The 23,622-nt window shown below is 48.2% G+C and overlaps 1 protein-coding gene across 4 annotated transcripts in view; it reads left to right on the forward strand.

Annotated features, from left to right (window-relative positions):
- Window positions 1-23,622, forward strand: part of SLCO3A1 (solute carrier organic anion transporter family member 3A1) — a 311,249-nt gene that overhangs the window by 45,227 nt on the left and 242,400 nt on the right. For all 4 annotated transcript variants that reach the window (XM_019460169.2, XM_019460168.2, XM_019460170.2 and 1 more), the window contains exon 2: window positions 19,472-19,937. In XM_019460169.2, coding sequence (XP_019315714.1) covers window positions 19,472-19,937 — 466 coding nt within the window. The remainder of the gene's footprint in view (window positions 1-19,471; window positions 19,938-23,622) is intronic.

Below are 23,622 nucleotides of genomic sequence, written 5' to 3' on the forward strand. Positions count from 1 at the left end.
TGGCAGGAGCGTGCCAAGGAACGGTGTGCCAGTATTGGAACTGGGTGTCCAAGGCCAGTAATTGCCAAGACCATCTCCTCTGTTTTCCGACCCGTCGAGGCAGCCTGCAGTGAGTAACCTGTCAACCTGAGCCCTAACTAACGGGGCAAAGCCACATGACGTTGAGTGAGAGCGGGAGTCTTTTGCTGTAGACACACAGCATTTTCTGAGCAGAAATTGAATGAGATGCAGAAAACACACGCTTGGGCTTTGTGTCTGGCGTTCTTCTTGGCTTACGTGCAGGTGTCTCTTTCAACACATCTTATTTTCTAAGCATGAAGTCAAAGGGAGATAATGTGACCCAGTTATATGATAGGGCTGCGGCAATCCCAGGGGATGTATCCGTTTCCATCCGTCACATGCGGGGCTGGCTCCCTGCTCAAGAACAGAGCCATGGTCCCCGTTACCAGGGCACACAGCAACACCGCTCGCGCTCAGCTTTCTGGTCTGGAGTTGGGCGGTAGCCACTTCTTACTGATGTGAAGAATCCAGTGCCCTGTAATATCCAACTGGAGAGGCAAATGCCTTTTTCATTCTACAATCTGCAGATTGCAGCCCTTCCCGAGAGTGCATTTTCTTTTACATTTGATATTTCTTTAAAAAATTTTTTTTTTAATGTTTATTTATTTTTGAGAGAGAGAGAGGGACAGAGACAGAGCATGAGCAGGGGAGGGACAGAAGGAGAGGGAGACAGAATCAGAAGCAGGCTCCAGGCTCTGAGCTGTCAGCACAGAGCCCCATGTGGGGCTCGAACCCACAAGCAGCGAGATCATGACCTGAGCTGAAGTTGGACACTTAACCAACTGAGCCACCCAGATGGCCCGACATTTGATAATATTTCTAATACCGTCTTAGACCCGCTTGTCTATGTAGTTTCCTCAAGCTGTGTCTCTCCTGGCTTGTAGCTTTTATTAGACATAAACCATGTCAGTTCCGTAATAGTTGTCCTTGTTGAGCCTGGTTCTATTATTCCCTGGCCTCTAGAGTCATTTGGGTCTTTTCTGGAGGAGCCCAGAGGGCTGTCCGTCCTTCTTCATCTCCAGTTGAACTGGAAAGATTCAGTTAAAGGAGTTTAACATTTTAGATGCGCAAGAGACTAGCATTATACCCAGTGTGTTGGGGTTCCCCAACATGCCTTCTTGATGGAGGTGAAATCACCCCCTAGTGGAGAGGAAATTGCTTCATGTGGGTGGGGAGGGGCACAAAAATGTACTGCTTTTTTATGTATAAAGTGTAGATTTACATACAGTGTATAAACATGTACAGTGTATCTGTGCTATGAAAATTTCATGGGGGCCAATTAGGAAGAAATGTCTCAAAGGGCTCTTTGAGGGTGATTGTGGGGAAAAAAAAGTTTGAAAAACCCTGCTATAGGATTTTACTATAGATGCTTCTTCCGATGCCCTGTTCACAAAAAATAATGTCCGAAAGGAAACCCTTTGCTCTCTATGTGGGGTGAAGATGTCACCAGGTATAGTTCTAGAAGAAAAACCTGGTGTGTTTCCAGCTGAAGAGCTGCTTGGAGCTCTTTGGGGGCAGGCCTTCCATGAGTTTTAAATAGCATCAGAGTCTCCCAGAGAGATTTCAAGAGGGCAACTCCTGGACCCCACCCCAAATGTATCCCAGAATCTTCTGGAGCTCTGGACATCACTTGGGTGATTCCTAAATTGCCAGACTGACACCAAGTCCGTAACTACTGTTCTAGAACGTGGAGAGAAAGTGGTTTAGATTGGAAGCTGACCGAGGGCCAGAAAGGGAGACCATCTTATGGATCTCACTCTCCCCACCCCTCCTGACCTCCCCCTGCCACTATGCTTCGGCAAACCGCATGGTGCACGGGTCACCAAACATGCCTCAGCCTTTCCAACCTCCATTCATTTGCTTCTTAGATTCTCTCCACTCGGATTCCCTTTCTTTCCTCTTAACCCGTCCACTTTCTGCTTGTTCTACAAGACCTCACTTCCATGATTCCTCCTGTGGAAAGCCTTTCGCGAACCTCCCCCGTGTTGTTCCTTCCCTCGCGCATTCTGCCTTAACTTTTTGGCTATTTGTACCTATTGTCTTCTTGTCTCCCCCCATTTTTTTGAGGCATAACTTAATATACCATAAAATCCATCCATTCTAAGTATACGATTAAATGATTTTTTAGTTAAGTTACAAAATCATGCAACAACACCATAGTCCAGTTTTAAAACCTTTCCATCACTTCCAAAAGTTTGCTCATGCCTATTTGCAGTCAGGCCCCACCCCATCCTAGCCTGAGACTACCCTCTTTCTCCCTCCTTCTCTCTATTCCTTCTTTCCTTGCTTCCTTCCTTCCTTCCTTCCTTCCTTCCTCTTCCCTTCCTTCTTTCTCTCTCCCTTCCTCCTTTCCTGGACATTTCGTGTACATGGAATGATACAATATACAGCCTTTTACCTCTAGCTTCTTTCAATTAGCGTGACCTTTTTGTGGTTAATCTGTTGTTTTAAGTTTATTTTTGAGAGAAAAAGCACAAGTGGGGTGAGGGGCAGAGAGGGAGAGACAGAGACAGAGAGACAGAGAGAGACAGAGAATCCCAAGCAGGCTCCATCCCAAGCAGGCTCCGTATTGTGCTATCAGTGCAGAACCTGATGTAGGGCTCGAACTCATGAACTGTGAGATCATGACCTGAAGTGAAATCAAGAGTTGGATGCTTACCTGACTGAGCCCCCTAGGCGCCCCTGAGGTTAATCTAGGCTGTAGCATTTATTGGTACTTTGCTCCATTTCATTGCTAAAGACTATTCTTTGGTATTCAGATTTAGTAGATATTATATTAACTGGACTGGATTAGTGTTGGCTTTATGGCTATACCATGTTTTGTTTATCCATTGACCATTGATGGGAAATGTGGGTTGTTTCCAGTTTAGGGCTATTATGAATACTGCTGTCACAGTCTTTGTGTAGACATGTGTTTTCAGTCCTCTTGGGTTGATTGGAGGTGGAATTCTTGGGGCATTTAAATTCATATATAACTTTTTTTTTTAATGTTTTTATTTATTTTTTGAGAGAGAGAGATAGAGTGTGAGTGGGGGAGGGGCAGAGAGAGAGGGAGAAACAGAGTCTGAAGCAGGCCCCAAGCTCCCAGCTGTCAGCACAGAGCCCAGCACGGGGCTCCAACCCATGAACCATGAGATCTTGACCTGAACCACCCAGGTGCCCCTCATAATGTAACTTTTTAAGAAAGGCCCAATTGTTTTCCAAAAGTGGCTGTGACCATTTTATCTTTTACATTCCCACCAGCAACACAGGAGGCTCCAGTCCCTCTACATGCATGTGAATGCTTGGTATTGTCTCTGTTTTGTTAATATATCCATTCTAGTGGGTGGGTAGTGGCACCTTTGAATTTCCCTAAAGAAGAATGATGCTGAGCATCTTTTGAAATGCTTATTAGACATTTACATGTCGTCTTTGGTGAAATTGTCTTTTTAAATTACTTGCCTATTAAAATTGAGTCCTTTGCCATTTCATTGCTGAAATGATTGGAAGATCATCGGAAGGAAGTGGTGCTGAAATTATCTTTAACCTTACTGATTTTCTGACGAGTTGTTTTATCGGTTACTGAGAGGGATATTACTGTCTCCAGTTGTTATCACTGAATTGTTTATTTCTCCTTTCACTTTGTCAATTTTTGCTTCATGTGTTTTGGGGCTCTTAAGGTTGGTGTAGTTGGGTGTATATCTGCCATTTCATAATTTATTTTGTCTCATGTCTTTTTTATTACTCTGTTCCTTCTTTATTGCCTTATTCTGTGTTAAATAGATATTTTCTTGAGTTTCATTTTAATTCCTTTTCTCCCTATGTTTTGAATTATTTTCTTAGTGATTGCTTCTACAGTATGCATCTAAAGTCATCACAATCTGTTTCAGATCAGCACTAACTTAATTCCTGTAAAATATGAAACGTTTGCTCCAGTACAGATCTATTACTTTCCCTTGTTTGTGATATTATCAAGTATATAACATCTATATGTGTGATGAATCTTAACAATGCAGTGTTATTGTTTTATGCAATCTTCAGCCTTTTAAAGAAGTTAAGATGGGCACGCCTAGGTGGCTCAGTTGGTTAAGCATCCAGCTTCGGCTCAGGTCATGATCTTATGGTTTGTGAGTTTGAGCCCTGCCTTGGGCTCTGTGCTGACAGCGTGGAGCCTGGAGCCTGCTTCAGATTCTGTCTCCCTCCCCTGCTCATGCACGCACATGCGCGTGTGTGTGCTCTCTCTCTCAAAAATAAATAAAAATAAATTTTAAAAAATAAAGAAGTTAAGAGGAAAAATATATTTATATAGCCTTTTGTACTTAACACCCATATTGAACTTTTCTAGTACTCTTTATTTGTGTATATTTGAGTTACTGTATGGTATTGTTTTCTTTCCACTTGAAGGATTCTTTTAGTATTATAAGTAAGGAAGATCTGCTAGCAATGAATTCTCCCAGTCCTTGTTTATCTAGGAATATCTTTATTTTGCCTTCATTTTCAAATGATAGTTTTGCTGGATATGGAATTCTTATTTGAAAGTTTTTTCTTTCAGTTCTCTAAATACACTATTCCATTGCTTTCTGACGTATGTTTTTTTCTGATGAAAAGTAAGCTGTTAATTTTATTGAGGATCTCTTGTGTTTTGTTTTTGTTTCTGTTTTTGCTGCATTGAAGATTTTCGTTGGTCTCTACCTTTCAACATATATGTGAACAGACTATAATGTTTCTGGGCATGGAGCTCCTTGCTTTTGTCGTACTTGGGGTTTATTGAGATTCTTGAATCTATAAAGATTCTGTTTGTTTTTCTTCTTGGTTCTTCAGATTGACAATAGTTATTAATTTATCTTCAAGTTCACTGATCCTTTCATCTGACATCTCAAATCTGATACTGAGCCTCTCTAGTGAATTTTTCATTTCAATTACTATACTTTTTGACTCTAGGATTTCCATCTGGGGTGTGTGTGTGTGTGTGTGAGAGAGAGAGAGAGAGAGGTCTGTGTCTTTATTCAGATAATCTGTTAGATTATGAATATAATATTGCTATTTAATTATTCAAACATGGATTTCTGTAATGTTTTGAACATATTTAATAGTAGATGTGTTGAGGTTTTGTCAGCTATGTCCAACATTGGGGGCCCATTTTCAGATGACTCACATTTAATTCTATTTTTTTTTTTTTTTTCAATTTAAGTAACCTCTATGTCCAGTGTGGGGTTTGAACTCATGACCCTGAGATCAAGAGTTGCACACTCCTCTGACTGAGCCAGTCAGGTGCCCCCAGATGACTTTTATTGTCTTTTCTTTTCCTCCTGAGTAAGGAAGGGCTATGCTTTTCTGTTTGTTTTTGCATGACTGAATCTTTTGTTGAAAATTGGACATTTTAGATAATATACTGTAACAACACTGGATTTGGTTTTCTGTCCCTTCCTCAATGCCACCCATTCTTACCCATGATTTGATGTTACTCTGTTTAATTACCTGCCTGAACTAAGACTGTGATATCTACCTTTTCTGTGGTGTGTGGCCATGGTGTATTTTGTTTTTAATTTTTGGTTCCTGTTTTTTCTTTGCATGTTGTAAATTCTTATTTTATTTCATTTCATTTCATTTCATTTTATTTCTTTGCATGTTGTAAGTTATTGTTTTTATTTTTATTTTTATTATTTTTAATATAATTTATTGACAGATTGGTTTTCATACAACACCCAGTGCTCATCCCAACAGGTGCCCTCCTCAGTGCCCATCACCCACTTTCCCCACTCCCCCACCCCCCATAACCCTCAGTTTGTTCTCAGTATCCAAGAGTCTCTTATGGTGTGCCTCCCTCCCTCTCTGTAACTCTTGTTTTTATTAAAAAAAAAAATTAAAAAAAAATTTTAATCTTTCTTTATTTTTGAGAGAGAGCGTGTGAGCAGGGAAGGAGCAGAGTGAGAGAGACACAGAATGAGAAGCAGGCTCCAAGCTCCAAGCTCCAAGCTGTCAGCACAGAGCCAGACGTGGGGCTCGAACTCACGAACTGTGAGATCATGACCTGGGCCGAAGTGGGACCCTCGACCACTGAGCCACCCAGGCGCCCCACTCTTATTTTTATTTTAAAGTCTGGCTTCCTAGGGGTTGCCTCTGTGTCTGCATAGTCAGAGTGCATTTTCAAATGCCTCAGGCACTAAGATTGCATTCAGAATTAGGGCAGTTTTTAAGTTTCCCCAGCTTTTACTTTCTTCTGGGTCCTTTTGCACCTCCCTTGTCTACGCACACAGGCTCCCAGTCTGCCAGGAAGGAGTAGAGAGCGAGAACCGTCTCGTTTCTCCTCCGCTCCTTTCAGTCAACCAGAGCTCTATGGAGAGCTTATCAAAGACTGTCATGGCTGATCTTGCTGTTGAGTTTCTGTCTAGTCCGCCGGTCTGTTGCTTGCCCCAACCAGCATCGCGACCGCAGAGGAGCTGATGTTTGCCACTCATTTGCCATCGGGATTGCTATCTTTACTGACAACGCCCCTGAGTGGGGGTTTTCAGGTTCCACTTCAGATCAAGTGGCCTCCTTTCAACCTCGAGGCTGCGGGTTTGCATGGCCAACCCGCGTGATAGAACAGCTGTGCCAAGCTAACATGGGAGGGGCACGGGAGGGAAAGAGCCCGGATTCCCCATCGTCACCAGAGGCTCAGAAGTTTTCATGAACAAATGTTCCTCAGTGCGTTGTATGTTCCTGTTGATTTCCAGAGTCTTGAAATAGTGTTCTTTGTTTTGTTTTACAATTATATCCAGGTTTATCATTGTTCTTTTTTAAAAAAATTTAATGTTTATTTATTTTTGAGAGAGAGAGGGAGACACAGAACCTGAGGCAGGCTCCGGGCTCTGAGCTGTCAGGGGCTTGAACTCCTGAACTGCGAGATCATGACCTGAGCCGATGTCAGATGCTTCACCAGCTGAGCCACCCAGGTGCCCCTTATTGTTCTTGAGAGACTTTGTCGAGTTTCTCACGCTGCCATTCCAGCTCCTTTGTCTTTTTCCGTCTTCTAGAGAGCAAACATCATGTGGCAGTTAAATAGGATGGACTCTGACACCAGACTGTCTGGGCTTGACTCCTGGCCCTGCCAGTTACTTACCTATGAGACCTTGGTCAAGTTACTTAACTTCTGGGCCTCTGTGACTGCATCTGTAAAATGGGGATAATAACAGTACCTACCTGGGGTGCCTGGCTGGCTCAGTCAGGAGAGCACGTGACTTGTGCTCGCTTCGGCAGCACATGTACTAAAATAGGAGAGCACGTGACTCTTGATCTCAGGATTGTGAGTTTGAGCCCCATGTTGGGTGTAGAGATGACTTAAAAAAATCTTAAAAAAAAATAGTACCTACCTAATGGGGTTGTTGTAAGGACAAAATGGATTTCACATACACAGAGTGATAGAGGCTGTGTTTGACACACTGTAGATGTTATAAAATGGTAGTTCTGATTATTAGTTTACTGAGGGAGGGACTCTATCTTATTTACTATCTTAGCTCCCATACCGTTTGGCCTGGTACTTTCCACACAGTCAGCTCATCTGACCTGCGGATCATCTTTACTAATCTCTTTTTTTCTTTTTTTAATTCTTTTTTTTTTAAGCTTATTTATTCTGAGAGAGAGAGAAAGCATGCATGTGTGTGTGTGTGACAAGCTGGAGAGGCACAGAGAGAGAGAGAGAGGGAGAGGGAGAATCCTAAGCAGTCTCTGCACTGTCAGGGTGGATCCTGGTGTGGAACTTGAACTCACAAACCGTGAGAGCATGACCTGAGCCGAAACCACGAGTCAAGATGCTTAACCGACTGAGCCACCCAGGCACCCCTCATCTTTACTGATCTTTACTAATCTTATTTGCTGCCTGTCTTAGCGCCCATATCCATGGCCTGGTACTTTGTGCATAGTCTATTCATCTGACCCTCGGATCATCTTTACTGAGTGATGCTTGACGTTCAGAGGAAACGAGGGCAGCTCTCGGAGTAATTGTGGCGTGAGCACGAAAGACTGCAGGGGACCCAAGGAACAGATGGCTTTGTGTCTCATTGAGGCCAAATGTTAGTCAGTCTTTGTCTTGGGCGCCTGTGTTTTTCCTCCCAGCCCCAGGAACTGCCTGAAATGCCTGGTGCCGCTCACACACCATATTGAGTTCGAGCCCGGGTCTGCCCACTTGTGTTCGTTTCCAAGAACTTAATTAGCACAATTGCCACCATTTCCAGAGTTCCCTTGCATCAGGCACCTCCAGGAATGGACAGAGCAGCTTGGCTGAGATGCTTATTTAGGTACTTGCGCAAAGCAAAGGGCCACCGGGGAGCTCTGGGAGGGCCGGGAACGTTCCATGTGTGGTCATCAGCCCAGGCTGCACTCACCCGAATGGAGCCATCGTGCCAACGGGAAATCAATGCTCCGTCCTCTGGTGCACACACCTGGGGGGACCCGAGTACCGGCTGGATTCAGTGCTCACTCACCTCCTCGGCAGGACGCCTTCGTGCAGGAGAGCATACGTCTCACACTGCTGTACGCGCTGCTCTGTGGGCTGCAGACGGAAGACGGTCCTTGTCCCCAGGGAACGTTCAGCCTTCCTGAGGGACGCCAGGTGTACCAGAATGATGACTGCAGGGGAGTCTGAATCAAGTGTCGTGGTTGCAAGAGAGAAGGCGGAGGCAGGGGGGATTCGCGGAGGAGGTGGATTGGTGGCCAAGTAGGGATCTCTGAAGTGAGTGGCGTGAGCTGGGTGGTATTTTGGCCCCTGTGAAAATTGAAAGCTGGGCGCTGAGACCGATCCAGGCCAGTGTAGGAAGGTGCAGCTAGGGATTGCTGAGGTGGGGAGGCAGGGCGGCAGAATGCGGCCAGATGTTGGGGTCTGCTACCCCGAGGCAAGGAGCTTGGGCTTTTCTGGTTGGCAGTGGGCGTCAACTGGGGTTTTAAGTAGCGAATTGACTGGGGACAGGTGGGGTAGGGAGCCAGGGCTGACTGTCAGGTTTCTGGGACCTGGGACCTAGCAGATGTCAGGGAAATAACTCATGTTCGTAGAGGGAGAGATCAGAAGAGCTGGGCTTGCTGAGCCCGGGGCAAGGGTGTTGGAAGGGGTGGAGAGCAGAATTCTGTGTTGGGACCCCTGGAGGCTGGGTGCTGCGGTTATCCTCCAGAGAGGTCTGGAGCATGGAGGTGCAGTATGGCTGCGGGGAGAGCTGGGGTGCCATCGGTATGCTGGAGACAGACTAGGGAATGTACTAGGGATCCCCCCGTGGGGTTGTATAGTGACTCCTAAATAGTTGGTTGTGACCTTGGCCATAGAGAACAAGAGAAGAGGAGGAGGTGGGGAGCAGGTGGCAGGGGATGGGGAAAGTGGAGGACAGCAAGTTGTTTGTGTCCTGTGTCAGAAATCAGAGAAGATCTGCGTGAGAAGGGTGGGGAAAATAGCAATCGCATTTAGGAAATAGGAACTCAGTGGGGACCTTTATCAAGGGCATCGTCCCATGGCCATAGCACAGTAGGGAAGCCCAAACTCATGGGGTTGACTTGAACATAGAAAACAGGGAAGTCTACCCTGCAAATGTGGACTTTCTTTATGCCTCTTTTTTTTTTAATGTTTGTTTATTTTTGAGAGAGAGAGATAGAATGCAAGTGGGGGAGGGGCAGAGAGAGAGAGAGGGAGAGAGAGGGAGACACAGAATCCGAAGCAGGCTCCAGGCTCTGAGCTATCAGCAGAGCCTGACGTGGGGCTCAAACCCACGAACCACGAGGTCATGACTTGAGCTGAAGTCAGACACTTCGCTGACCGAGCCACCCAGGCCCCCTCTTATGCCTCTTGATGGAAGGCGAGAAGAATGGCAATGACAAGAATGTAAATTGATGTAGCCGCTGCGGAAAACAGGATGGAGGTTCCTGAACAAATTAAAAATAGAATTAGCAGATGATCCAGTAATACCACTACTGGGCATTTACCTCCCAAAAAGGAAAACACTAACTCGAAAAGGTCTATGCACGCCTGTGTTTATCACAGTGTTCTTTACAAAAGCCATGATATGGAAGCCACCTAAGCGTCCACTGATGGATGAATTGATAAAGGAAGGGGATCTTAAGTTGTTGTTTCCTGTGGATGAGAATTGGGCATATTTGTGGATAGGGTAGAGAAGGAGCAGCTGGAGAGGGTGGAAAGAGGGCAGAGAGGTGAAGAAAGGTATCCAGGAGACAAGGAGGGCGGGTGGGTGGGCAGAAGGACCCATGCTGAGTGGGAGGGAGGGAGGCTCCTTCCCTGGGTGGAGGTCAGCTGGGCATCTTATGGCTGTATTCCCTCCCTTATGCTTCCTCTGAGCAGGATCCCGCCTCTGGCTTTGGCAGGAAGAGGCAGTGTTGTCCCACCTGCCCCAGTGGTAACCTCTCCACGACTTTGTTCAGTTACAGCTTTGGTACCTTTGGTACTTCGTTTGGTGTTTATTGGTACCGCATACTTAGCACCTTGGACAAGGTAACATGCATTCGACAAGTAGTAGACTGTTTTACTCATGGTAGAGTGAGACCCCAGGAGCGTTAGGTTTGCTTTTATTTTAATATGGGTGGGGGGCAGTGCTCAGAGCTGGGCTGGGCATCAGGAAACATCTCTGTGAGGTACAGGTGTACGGTGCTGGGCAAGTCACTTCACTCCTCCGGGCTTCTGGTCCCTCCCAGTAAAGTGTGAGCAACGGGCTAGATCATCCTCAACATCCACTTTAGTAGGAGTGACGTCCATTGTTCCCGTGACCAATCGCTGCGTGTCTTAGGCAAAGCCGAGGGTGTTTCATGCCTGAGATGCACCAGAAGGATGGACGGCAAATCAGAGCAAGTTGCTGAGATTGCTGTGAGCGGACTGAGGAAGATGAACTCATACTGTGTGTGACTGTTTCCTTCAACGGCTCTGACACCAAAGTTGCGACTTTCTTACGCTAGAAGCTTTTTAGCGATGCACATGAAACAGGCGTTGTTTTGTTCTGATCTGTGTTTATCTTACACCTGGATGTGCAGGCTTTGGTGAACGTATTATTTTCTTATCAGCTTATTTGTGGGGTTCATTTCTTGGAGAGGCTATAATTAAGCGGAAGCAGATTATCTTGGTAATCAGGACGTGGGTATTAGAACTTAAATACCTGTCTGGTGGCTTGCTCTTGAGGAATTTATACGTAATGGTTTTGTACCCTGTTCTGGTAGAAACAATTTGTACGTAGTATACTACGCTGTGTCTTTGGACTGTCTTCGAACTTGTTCATCCTTTGTGATCATTGTCTGTTTTCATAGCTTCCATCTCCGTGATTCTGCCAGCTGGTTGAGGCCCTGGTGCGGCACAGGTATTCAGGGCTGGGTTTTTCACTCAGCTGACGGTAAGCCTGCACCCTCTGGCATGTAGAGAAGTTTAATTCAGTGAACACAATTCTGCCTGAGGGGAGAGTGTTGGTATGCGTGAGTTGTTAGTGTGTTAGAAATTTCTTTCTTAAGGCACTGTGTCTGATCCTGGGGTGCCTGGGTGGCCCAGTGGGTTAAGTGTCCGACTTTGGCTCAGGTCATGATCTTGCATTTCGTGGGTTCGAGCCCTGTGTTGAGCTCTGTGCTGACAGCTTGGAGCCTGGAGCCTGATTAGGATTCTGTGTCTTCCTCTCTCTCTGCCCCTCTCCACTCTCTCTCTCTCACTCAAAAATAAGTACACATTAAAAAAAATACTGTGTCTGGTCCTCTAAACAATTTTGTTGAATGCTGAGGAAATCATTTAACTCTTATTGTTCTTGAAGTTTCTCTCACAGAGGAAACCTGGCATCACATCCATTGTGAATTGAAAGCATGACTGAAGTTATTTGTATAAAAGGTGCTAAACACAAATTATTAATAATAGCCTGATGCGAACATTTCTGGTAATGACTTTAAAGCTCAGTAACAGAGTGGAAGAACATTCTATTGCCCAGGGATGGAGAATCTTTGTTTTTTCCATGATGGACCACAGAGCCATAGAGAAGAATTGACGATGAGATTTAGAAGCAGGAAGCCATTAGATTTAGAGATGCTGTTTTAGGGGAATCATAAAATGTTATCCATTCTCATAGAATTAATTGAACATAAGATTTTGCTAAATATAAGGAGCAATAAAAAGTGTGTTTTCATTGTACTTTAGGGCTATTTAGGGAAGAGAGTTAGCAGGAGAGAGAGAGAGGAGAGAAACTAATGGGATGTAGAAGGAAAAATAGTCTGGGAAAGATGCAGATCATGAATAGAGAAGGGTGCAGGGAATGGCAGAGACAGAGGCTTAGAGCAGAGATCAGTGAGGCCTAAGGAAAGCCAGGTGACGACCCTCACTTGGGGTGACCAGAGGAAACATCGTTGCTCTACGTAAAGAGTCTCTGGGCTCTCAGGATGTTGCTGAGGAAGGGGAGGGCCATGTTGCATATTCGCAACACCAGGCACCTGACAAAACACTCCCCCACATTTGAACCTTGTGGCAAGCTGTGAGGGCAGGATTGCCTTCTCCACATCACAGACGGGGGGGAAAAGGAGTTGCAGGTGTATTAAATTAAATGCTTTGCCTACGGCCATTTGGCTCCCTGAATCTGTTGTGTTTTCCTCCTGCCCCCTCACACATACTGATGGCTTTGGTGTCGACCGGAGGCCAGAGTTGTCTAAATCAGAGATTCTCTGCATAATTCTTACTCTGCTTTTTGCGAAAAATGGTTGGAGGATGACAGCCATTTATTATGTAGTCATAATACAGGCTAAATCATCCACCACAAAGAAAACAATATTGACTTAATGTCTCTCTTGCCTGGCTGACCTGTGGAGCAGGTGAGCAGCCTGTTTCCCGCTCCCCCCCCCCCCCCCCCCCCGGGTCAATTACCAGAGGCCCTGTCTTCTGTCCCCTGGTTCTGCAAACCTCCCATCCTGGAATTCACAAGTGAATGCCTTGCGTGTAGCATTTCCCTTGTGCCCTAAATTACATGCTCCAAGCAGCTGCTGTTCAGATGAAAAACAAAACCACCCAGGGTGCCTCATTCACCTGATGGGATTCCTGCTACGGCTTCAGCACAGGACAGTGTTGTCTGGGCCTAAGTGGTTAAGCCCCTTCCGCACCACCCCCTCCCTTACTGCAGGAAGGCGTGCCCTTGGCACATCAGACAAGAAATTGAAGCTGCCTTGCAAATTACTTTCACGGAATTAAAAAGCTTGCATTAAAGACTTGCCTAGATTGACTTTTCTGTGCCAGCAGCAGGAATGCTTCACAAAGTTGTTATAAAGGGCCAGCGCTTTTACTGGCAGACATAGGAATAACGTGATTTCCCAAGCTGGATTGACAGAGAACGGTAGAACAAGGAGTTGGGGGAATCTGTGGCCTGTGGCCAAATCCAGCCGACTGCTTGTTTTTGTTAATAAAGTTTTATTGGAACACAGCCACATCCATCGTTTCCATATTGCCTATGGATGCTGCTTTTGTGCCAAGATGGCAGGGTGAGTAGTTGCTATGGGAACTGTGTAGCCCGGAAGCTTAAGATATTTACTGTGTGGCCTTTTGCAGAAAAAGTGTGCTGGGCACCTGGGTGGCTCAGTCGGTTAAACATCCGACTTCGGCCCAGGTCATGATCTCATGGTTCATGAGTTTGAGCCCTGAATCCAGCTCTCTCTTCAAATTCTCCGTCTGCCTCCCGCCCCTCAAAAATAAACAAACATTAGAAAAAAAAAGTGCTGATCCCTGTTCAGGAATCCCTGCAAGGGGACCACACTTCCTTTAGGTGACTACAGTTCAGCGTGAGCTTGACATCTCCTGCATTGTTGTTGCACCTGGTCCCTGACCTGGACCCTGCTGCTGGGCACCAGAGTTCAAGGGCGAGGCTTCCTCCAAGTTCCTTGGGGCAGCCTGCTGCGCTCTCACATCCCATGCCCCTCTGACAGAAGTGCTTCGAGATGGGTCTTCTCCACATTCACGGGCTCCTTCCAGCCAGAGGAGGACCCCCCCCCCCCCACCCCCCTGCGAGGTCCTTTTGCTGTACCTTCCTTTCTCCAGGCCTCCTCAGCTGCCCGCTCTGCCCTGTGTCCCTGCTCCTGCACCTCTCCCATGGGCGCCCTCTGACATTCTGCCAGCACTACCCTGCTGAAGCCTCATTACCCACCTGTACTGCTGAGATCACTGCCAGGGCAATTTCTCCTCTTTCCATGCTATGCCTCACTGCCTGGATAATGTTGCTCCCGCTCAAGAACCTCCCTTGGCTCCCCATTGACCTCCAAATCAAGGGCAGACCCTCCGTCTGGCCTTCAAGGTTGTTTTCTTTCTGATTATTCCTCACAGTGCCCTGAGCCCAAAAGGTCTCCCCCACCGCGACTTACCCCAGGGTGATCTGGACTGTACCGCCCATGCCCCACTGATCTTTGCTCTTGGAATGTTGTGACCCCCCCCCCCCGTTCATCCTTATTGCATCCCAGAATCCTAGATATATTTTCCTTCTCATGCCACCGAACACCTGCTCTCACTCTCTCGAACCTTCTGCCACTCTGTCCCCCTGTATGGTGGGCTGTGGTGTTCTTTGGTGGCTGCTTTCTGCTCTCCCCAGATTATAAAATCCCACGGGGTAGGGACGGTCTCTCATAGTTCTGTTTCTTGCACCTTGCCACGGAGCGGGCACTCTGGAATGGGAGTCACACAGAGCATGCACACGAGTGACGAGGGTAGCGTTTTTATGTGCACCTACTGTGTGCTGGCAGCCCTGAGGCGTGGCCTCCTAATGCTCGCTCGGGCAAGCATCGTTATCCCCGCTGCCCTGATGTGCAGACAGGCTCAGCAGGATCTGCCAAGTGCCGTCCGAGGCAGACAGGACCTCCAGGCTTCCCTGCTCCCGTGCTGCCCCCAGAGGAGCGTGTTGCATGGTGTAAAGATCCGTGCAGGTGCAACACTTCTGCTGTGTCCATACGGCGTGTCTGCGCACACACAGACCCCTGCCTGCCTGTGTCTTAGAATCACTGGGAGCTTTGAAAATACGCACACCGGGGCCCATCTCTCTCAAATTGCGGGAGAGTGCTGGGGGTGGGGGTGGGGCAGGCACTGGGTTTTCAAAAGCCCCCCCAGGTGATTCTACTTCAGGCCACGCCCTAAGCCAGAGTAAGAAAGCGGACAGACCTCTGGGAAGGTTCCTGGGGGCCGTCCTGGCCCTTGGCTGCTGATCCCAAGAGCTTCTCATTCCCTGAGTTCCTGACACCCTCGGCACTTTTTGAAGGTGAGGGAGGGCTCTTCTGTAGGTGGCCGTGGTCTCTGGGTACCTCCCGGCTGAGGGGACTTGCGACAGCATGGACTGAAGGTCTCCTTTTTGGGCTGGGCCCCCCTCGCTGCGGTTGGCCTGAGTGTGCCTCAAGCCCCCTAAAGGGGTGAGCTCCCCCAAAATGCAACCCCAGTGTTGCCACGTGAGTACGTCCCTATGAACTGAAAATGAGAGAGTGCTTGTGATTTGTATTTAATTTAACAAAAGAAACTCTTCAATCTTGAGTAGGGTAGGTTTGTTGAGGATAGAGCAGTGGTTCTCAAAGCGTGGTCCCCGGAGCACCATCGACACCACCTGGGAGCTGCTGAGACCTAGAAATTCCCAGCCCCACCCCAGACCCGCTGCATCAGAAACTCGGAGGTTGGAATCTGGCAGTGAGTGATACCCTTCCGGGGGATTTTACTGCCTCTGAGGTTTGAGCAGCGCAGCTCGGGATGGATGGTGAGGACACCAGGAATCTTGGTGGTTTTCTGCCCCAGTTGGGCATCTGAGACCCCCACCCGCAGCCCACCAAGTCTTAGAAAATCTCAAGCTCCTTCCTGGGTCTCCTCTCAGGGTTTGGGAAGTTGTATTTCGAACACGTGCTCCCAGAGACTCAAGACGCTTTCCATCAGTCCTGTTACCCATTAAGTAAAGACAGTTGTTCCCTTTAGCACGCATCTTTCTCCTTGCTGGGTTGTTCGCTGCCACATAAAAGCCACAAGTGGGTTTTATGGCTTCATGCATACTTAATTAGTCCATCCTCTCAAAATTGTGTTTCAAGTGAGTGAAAACATTTGCCTCTGATCTGATCCACAAAGCACCTTTTTCAGAATGTTTGCATGGCCGAGGCTAGTGAGGGGCCACAGGTCAAGGAGGCAAAGACCTGTCACCCCCATGGGCTGCTCTGCAAAGAGCAGGTTCGAAGCAGGACAAGAGCTGCGGGCACAGACGTCCGCTCTTTGTAGAAGAGCTGATTATTTTTTGTTTGGCCCACAGCTGTCTCTGTCCTCACCATCCTTATCTGTCATCAGAAGTGTCCGCACCTGTGTGATACTTTATGACGGGGTGCACCTGGCAGAACAGAGCCGTTGTCACGTTTGAGATCCGCCGCCTAATATGTATGTCATTAAGCCTCATGGCAGGAATGAAAAACGGCTTCCGCTCCAACCTTCCCACCTGTCCACCCTCCTGCTTCTGCTGTCCTCTCCGCCCGTGGTGGAGGTCGCCAGGCTCCAGACCCCACCAGGCGGCTTGAGATGACTCCAGTGTGCCCACAGGACCCTGCCCACACGTGTTCCTCCTCTATTTCTGGGCATCTCTCAAGACTCAGCACGAAGGCCTGGGTGAAGCCCACCCCCCCCCCCCCCCCCCCAGGCAGGTAGGCTGTCGTGTTTTGCACTCCCACGCGGCATTACCTATCATAAGCGTGGCTAGAGCGCGTACTCTCTCATGCGTGTTTGTGTTACAAAGCAAAGGAGTAAATAAATGAAGCCTTTGTTTTTCCTACCCAGAGCTTCCGGAAAGAACCTCTTTGGCAGTATTTGAAAGTCAGTTTAAGGAGACCAGACTTGCTAATAAATTTCTTTTCTCGACGGTTGCAAACACTTGGTGTCGGGAAAATAATCTAGCCGCGTAGTTAGGGCTGTTGGAGTCGCGAGCTGGCTTTGACTTGCCTAGAAAGTGCGGTGGAAATGGGAATCCGAATTGCAATGTGGGCAACAGAGCGGGTACCCAGCTGTCCTGTCACAGTACCCGTGTTAGAACGTGGCTCTGCAGGGCTCGCCCCCAGGGCCAGTGCTGGAGGAAAGACCACAGTAGCGGGTGCCATTGCGTTAGTGCTGTGCACCCTGGACCAAAGCCATCTGGGGACTGTAACAAAATCCTGGGGCCCAGGCTGTCCCCGAGACCAGCTGAGTCAGAAACCTGGGGAGGGACCAGGCATTTGAAATCCTTTCCTAAGTGCTTCCGGTCTAAAAGCGGCATTGAGAACCACTGGGTTAAAGGAGGCTGTTTCTTTCTTTTCTTTTCTTTTTTTTTTAATATGAAATTTATTGTCAAATGGGTTTCCATACAACACCCATTGCTCATCCCAAAAGGTGCCCTCCTCAATACCCATCACCCACCCACCTTCAGCCTTCAGTTCTCAGTTTTTAAGAGTCTCTAAAGGAGGCTGTTTCAACATGTGGGGTTGAAAAGGAGGGAAGGAGGAATCCATCACTTGGCTCTTCTGTTCTTTTTCATAAGGCAAATAAAGGCATGCTAATCCTTCTAGGTATAGCTGTGCATGTGCCTGGTCAGAGGCTGTGGATGCGTGGACAACGGTGCACATATTTATATGTTTGGAGGAAGGCTAAATCCACACGACTGTCCTTCCCATTTCTTAGCAACACACAGCCCAGTGTCTCCGAAGATGAGTTTCTCAAGTTCTGCCCATTTCTCTTGCCACTGTATGGACTCAGGCCTTTCCTTGTCTCTCTTCTCGTTACAAGTTTGCTGACATTCCTTTCTTTACTCTTCCACCATCCATTTGTCACACCGTGGCCACACCTGGCATCTTTTCCACTGTAGAAACCTTTGATGTTCACCGGTGTCCCCTGATAAGTGACAGTGGTTTATAGATCGCCCTTCCCAGCATTTACACCTGTAGGGTGTTTATTTCTGGCATCAGCCCTAAGAGGTAGCACTCTTATCCCCATTTTATAGACAGGAAAGTGAAAGCATCTGGTGAACTGCCCAAGGTCACAGCTGGGATGGACCCACACATTCTGAACCCAGAGTCCTGGCTCTGCCTACGAGCTCCCGCTAGGTAGGGAAAGACGGCTCTGTGCTAACAGACCTTTCATTATTTCCAATCTTTGTGTGCATCCTGCTAGGTTGATGTTACTTTTTCGGTTTCACAGCAATCCAGGCTTGGACAGGTTAAGCACCTTGATGGAAATCCTAGAGCTAATTAAGGGTGTAAGAGCTAGGATTCAAATCAGGTGCTCCCCTCTCCATACTCTGCATTTTCCCCCACCACACTGCATGGGATTGTCTCATTTCTTTAGGGTGGCATCTGTGACTCTTTAGAATCCGGTGCCCATCCACCTTTCCAACCATTTTCCATTCTGTTATTAAATCATGCCACGTGACTTTTGCTCACACTGTTCCTTTTGCCTGGAGCGTTCTTTCCTGCCCAGCTAGGGCTATGAGACCTCCCAGGACAGGGACCCTTGTTGATAATACCCCCTGTAGAGGCCATTTGCATTTTCTCTCCACGTCACAAGCCCTAAAATGATGCATCTGCTCTTGCCCTCCCCGCCCCCCCAGTCATGTGATGGTTGCAGCCTGAATGTAAGATCTAGTCACTTTGTGTTTTAGTTGTGCATGTTTGCTTTTCTGCTAGGTGGCATCTTGAGGCCAGGCATCCTTTCTTCCTTCTCTCTCTCTCTCTCTCTTTTTTTCCCCTAGGACATTTCCAAGCCACCAGGAGAGGTTAGTAAATATTTGTTAAACAAATGAAGGGCAGACAAGAATACAAGGGTGGGGAAAGCCTTAAAAATCTTCCATCCAAGAGGCCTGGGAGGGGCTGCAGTGAGTGCATAGAAAAGTCAGGGATGTGCTTACTTGGTGGCCTTTAGGGAAATGTATGTTGGAAATTTCCAGAAGGAAACCGAGCTAATGATTATCCCAGTGAACTAATCCAACATATCCATTTTGCCAACTAGGTTTTTGGCTCATTTTATTTTCTTCCGGTGTGCTTTGCTAACCTAGTAAAAAGCCCATGGCCTCTGTGCCCTCCCAGCATGGACTTTCTAAATAGCGTATATTTTGGAGCGTGTAATGATGGACTTCAGGGCTTTTCCGGGACTCATGAGCCCTGCTACATGGTAGTGGGGGTCGGGAAGGGGAAGTTGTGCTTCCCAAATGTAGGCAGAACCTTTGAGGAATGGAACAGGTGCCAAGAAAGAACTTCCTTTGCCATTGGGGAAGTTGGGAAAGTTAATTCTTTTAGCCGTTGACTTAAGGCTGTCATACTAAGTAAACATTTTTAGGACTCTTCGGGGTTAAGTCGCTTAAGTCACTTTTGCATCCTGTGGAAACCGCTCAGCGGCCAGGGCCGGCCCGGCAGGTGCACTCCGAGGCCGGAGGGGGCTTCCGATTGGGTGGCGTCCGTCAGCATTGGCCTTGAGATTTCGTTTTGCACCCCGCAGGTGAGCGTCCTGACCACCCTGGAGCGGAGGTTCAACCTGCAGAGCGCCGACGTGGGCGTGATCGCCAGCAGCTTCGAGATCGGGAACCTGGCGCTCATCCTCTTCGTGAGCTACTTCGGGGCGCGAGGGCACCGGCCGCGCCTCATCGGCTGCGGCGGCATCGTCATGGCCCTGGGAGCATTGCTGTCGGCGCTGCCTGAGTTCCTGACCCACCAGTACAAGTACGAGGCGGGCGAGATCCGCTGGGGCGCCGAGGGCCGCGACGTCTGCGCCGCCAACGGCTCGGGCGGTGACCAGGGCCCCGACCCGGACCTCATCTGCCGCAGCCGGACCGCCACCAACATGATGTACTTGCTGCTCATTGGGGCCCAGGTGCTCCTGGGCATCGGTGCTACCCCCGTGCAGCCCCTGGGCGTCTCCTACATCGACGACCACGTGCGGAGGAAGGACTCCTCGCTCTACATAGGTAGGAGCTGTGGTGGTGCCGGGTTCGCTCCCCTGTGGTCCATGCTCTGTTAGTAGCAGGGGCGCCTTGACAGAGGAAGGCAAGGTGGGCCCCCCCGAGCTTCTTAACGGTTGGCCCACGTGGCTGCACATCTGCAGGGGGCGGGGTTGAAAAATGGGGATGCCTGAGTTGCACCCCCAGGAAATCCGGTGTAGTTGGTCTGCCGTGCCACTGGGACTCCCCAGGTGATTACCGTGTGCGGCAGATTTGGAGGTCCTCCTTTGCTCCGGCATGAAGAAGCTCGAAGTGGGAAGACGTGGTCAGGAAGGGTTAACACGTATTAATCTGCCATGGGTATGGGGACTTTGAGCCATCTGGCATTAGCCACCGAGGTCTGTTTGGGGTCTACACCTTGGAAGCCCCAGTGTTTAATAATCAAACTGATCTTCTGGTCATTGTGCTGTTGAAGTTCAAAGAGACGATTACAACCGCCGCCCCCCCCCCCCCCCCCCCCAGCATTTGGTATCCTTCAGAGTTGGTGACTTGTGGTAACTTTCTGCATGGGGGGTGTGCCAGGAACTGGAGATTTAGGGAAAAAAGAAGGTATGTGTGCGTTTTAAATTTCACACCGTAATAGCCTCTGTCACTTTGTACTGGCACATTGGAAGCTCCCCTCACAGGTTATGGGGTTAAGGAACCTCCACGTGTGAGCTGTTCTTGCAACAAATGGGGTCCTTGCTGCTCTTGGGCACCGTGGCAAGGTCATTTGTATTGTGAGGGCCTGGCGAGCATCTCTATCCCTTGTTTACTAAGTGTGGATTACTAAGACTTGTCCCCATTCCCTGAGCGCTCAGCTTTGGCAGAATTCCTTCTACCCGTGGAAACTTTTTCTCTCCTGAAGCACTGTGCTTTGAAGTATTAAGTTAATGATCACACAAAGGTTTAGGTTAAGCTAGAACTGGAGCAGAATTTGATGGAAAGCTCTCTACCTGGGCAGCTTCCACTGTTGATGAGCTAGGAGGGTTTGGAGCAGTTACGCAGCTCGATGCTGGGTTTCCTCCGTGACTTTCTGTCCCAGTTGTGGAGTAAATGCTTTTGTTGAAAACCTGTGCTGCAAATGTTCACGGTTCTCTGTGAACGGGCTCAGGGTAAGAAAGGTGGATGGAAAGCGTGTGCCTCTCCATCTAGGGCTGGAGTCTGGTCATGACTTCTCTGTGGAACACAGAGGAGAGGGGACTTCCCCAACCCACGATGGCCAGACCCTCTCCCCCTATGGTTAGGGTGGATACTGGGGATGTCATTTACATTTTGTTACTTCTGAAGCTTGAGCGACAGCGATCCCAAAGGAGTGTGTCGAGACTAGAACGTGGGTCACGGCATGTAGCCAAATAGCCTCCTGAGGTCCAGCCAGACAATTGGTCTAGGACTTGACTGATGGCATCCTAAGACCCTGGGAGAGATGTTTTCTGGTAGCAGTTAACAGTAAGTAGATAAAGCTCAGGAGAGGAAATGGGGGAATGAAAAGCGGAGTTCTTGTCTCTGATGACAGAATCAAGCAGAAAAATTTCTCCGGAGTCCTTCCTCCTAGAGGCCTAGAACCCTCTTTTGTAAGTCTCCCTGCTGAGTTAGGTTGGGGTCTTTTCCTGCACTGGCTGGGGCCTGGTTTGGCACGCAAAGCAGTAGGATGAGGAAGCGCTTTGGTTTTGTGTGTGGGCGGTGGAGGCAGGGGCGGTGGGGCTGACCATTCGAGGCAAAGGGCCGTCTCCAGTTCTGAGGCCACGTCATGGGATTTGCCATGAGTCTTTGTTAGGAAGAATGTTTCGGGCAAATTTCTACGTGGGTACCATTTTCTTTCTGTGATAGCTAGAGTTGGAAGTGTCCATTGGGTGCATGGACATCTTGGTGGCACTGGTCCATCCGGAAAATTCCAAAACATGTGGCCATTGAGATGGGCTCTCTGACTGTCTCTGAACTGGTTTTATGGGTCTGTGTTTCCAGGGAGCAGGAAAGAGTAAGCCTTCTGCAGAGTTTGGCCTCAATGGATGGCTGCCTTATCCCATGCAAGCTTTGGATTGTTCCAGGAACAGTTTAGGAAGACCACAGTATATGTAGAGTATAACTCGTTCATTCATGGGTTGTATAGGACATAAGAAAGTGTTTGTGACCTTGAGGATATTTTAGCATTTATCTCCTCTAATGGGGAGCTAGTTCCTGAAGCCACTTAAAGCTTGAGGAAGTATGTTGGGGAACCTACTGAAAGGGACTGATGAATTAATGACCTTACATACTGCCTGTAGAGAGGAGGGGAGTCTGAGGGCACTGGGAGCGTGCGTGTGGATGCACACCCATTGTTGAATAGCATGTGTGTCCCCTGGTTCCAGCTCTTGCAAAGCTGGTTAAGAGAGAGGGGCTCACAGCCCGCCATCTGGTCATATGCCTAATAATGTGAGTGTGGGCTGGAGATGGAAAGGATTATGAAGACTTCCATTTGTAAAACACAGACTTATTCATAGCTGATTCTTTCCTGTGGGTGTCAGCGGGGAAGGGGATGATGACCATGTAGTCTCAGCCACAGGCCGTTGGTGGCCAGGCCTGCCTCTGGGTTGCACGTCGCCAGTTGGTGCCATGAGCGTTATCTACGGCCACGCCCAGGACCTCTTCATGCAGTGCAGGGGAGATGGGAGCATTCATTCCATCTTGAGTCAAGCCGATACAGTCCCCTGGAATGATTATTTGCTCTGGACTCCTGTGGCTGAGCCACTGCCAAGCTTCTGGATTCCTCGAAGGGCCATTCACAAGGGGCTTCTCTGGCTGTCACCAGTCTGTGGCTGCCCCTTTCCAGCGTGGGGAAAGGGAGCCAACAGAGCTCATTACCAGGGGACAAAACCTGCTGAATGGGAACACGACTCCGCTGGCAGGCTTTTCACTAATGCACAGTGTGGAAGCCAAGCTCACGGCGCAGCTAGACAATGACCTGTGGGTGGCACATGGCACTCTTTCTTCCTAGATGGACCGAAGGGCCAGGGGGGCAGTGGAAACCATTCGATGTGGGGCCTGATGAGGGTCCAAGAATAGACCTTTCAGGAGTCTCCTCAGTGACCCTCCATTAGCCCAGTTTTCTTAGCTGTTCTGTTTTTTTTTTTTTCAAGTTCAAAGGCTGGCAAGACATACTGTAGGCAGGAATAAGTAGGATAATGTAATGGACTCACCATGTCCTTTCATTAGGTTGCTATGGCAATTGGTTGCAACCTTGTCCTCTTTGAGGAAGAAAAAGGTGACCTGAGTGGTAGAGATGTTTTAAATAACTTTATTCCTAGTTACAACGTATCACATGTTCACCGTTGACAACTTTGGAAGTATGGAGAAAGAATAAAGAATCCTTACTCTTGGGACGCCTGGGTGGCTCAGTTGGTTGAGCATCTGACTCTTGATCTCGGCTCAGGTCATGATCTCATGGTTTGTGGGTTCGAGCCCTGAGTCGGGCTCCGTGCTAACAGTGGGGAGCCTGCTTGGGATTCTCTCTCTCGGCCCCTCCCTCCCTTACTTGCACACACTCTCTCTTCCCCAAAATAAATAAATAAACTTAAAAAAAAGGAATCATTACTCTTAGCCCTATGATTACAGAAGGTCTTTTTCTGGATTGGTATGTTCTTCTACCAAAAATGTGTTTATAATAAACATCTTTCTCTTAATATTTGGTGCACAT

This window comes from Panthera pardus, unplaced genomic scaffold (genome assembly GCF_024362965.1).
Source record: "Panthera pardus isolate Hobbes unplaced genomic scaffold, ASM2436296v1 HiC_scaffold_24, whole genome shotgun sequence".
Classification (NCBI taxonomy): Eukaryota; Metazoa; Chordata; class Mammalia; order Carnivora; family Felidae; genus Panthera; species Panthera pardus.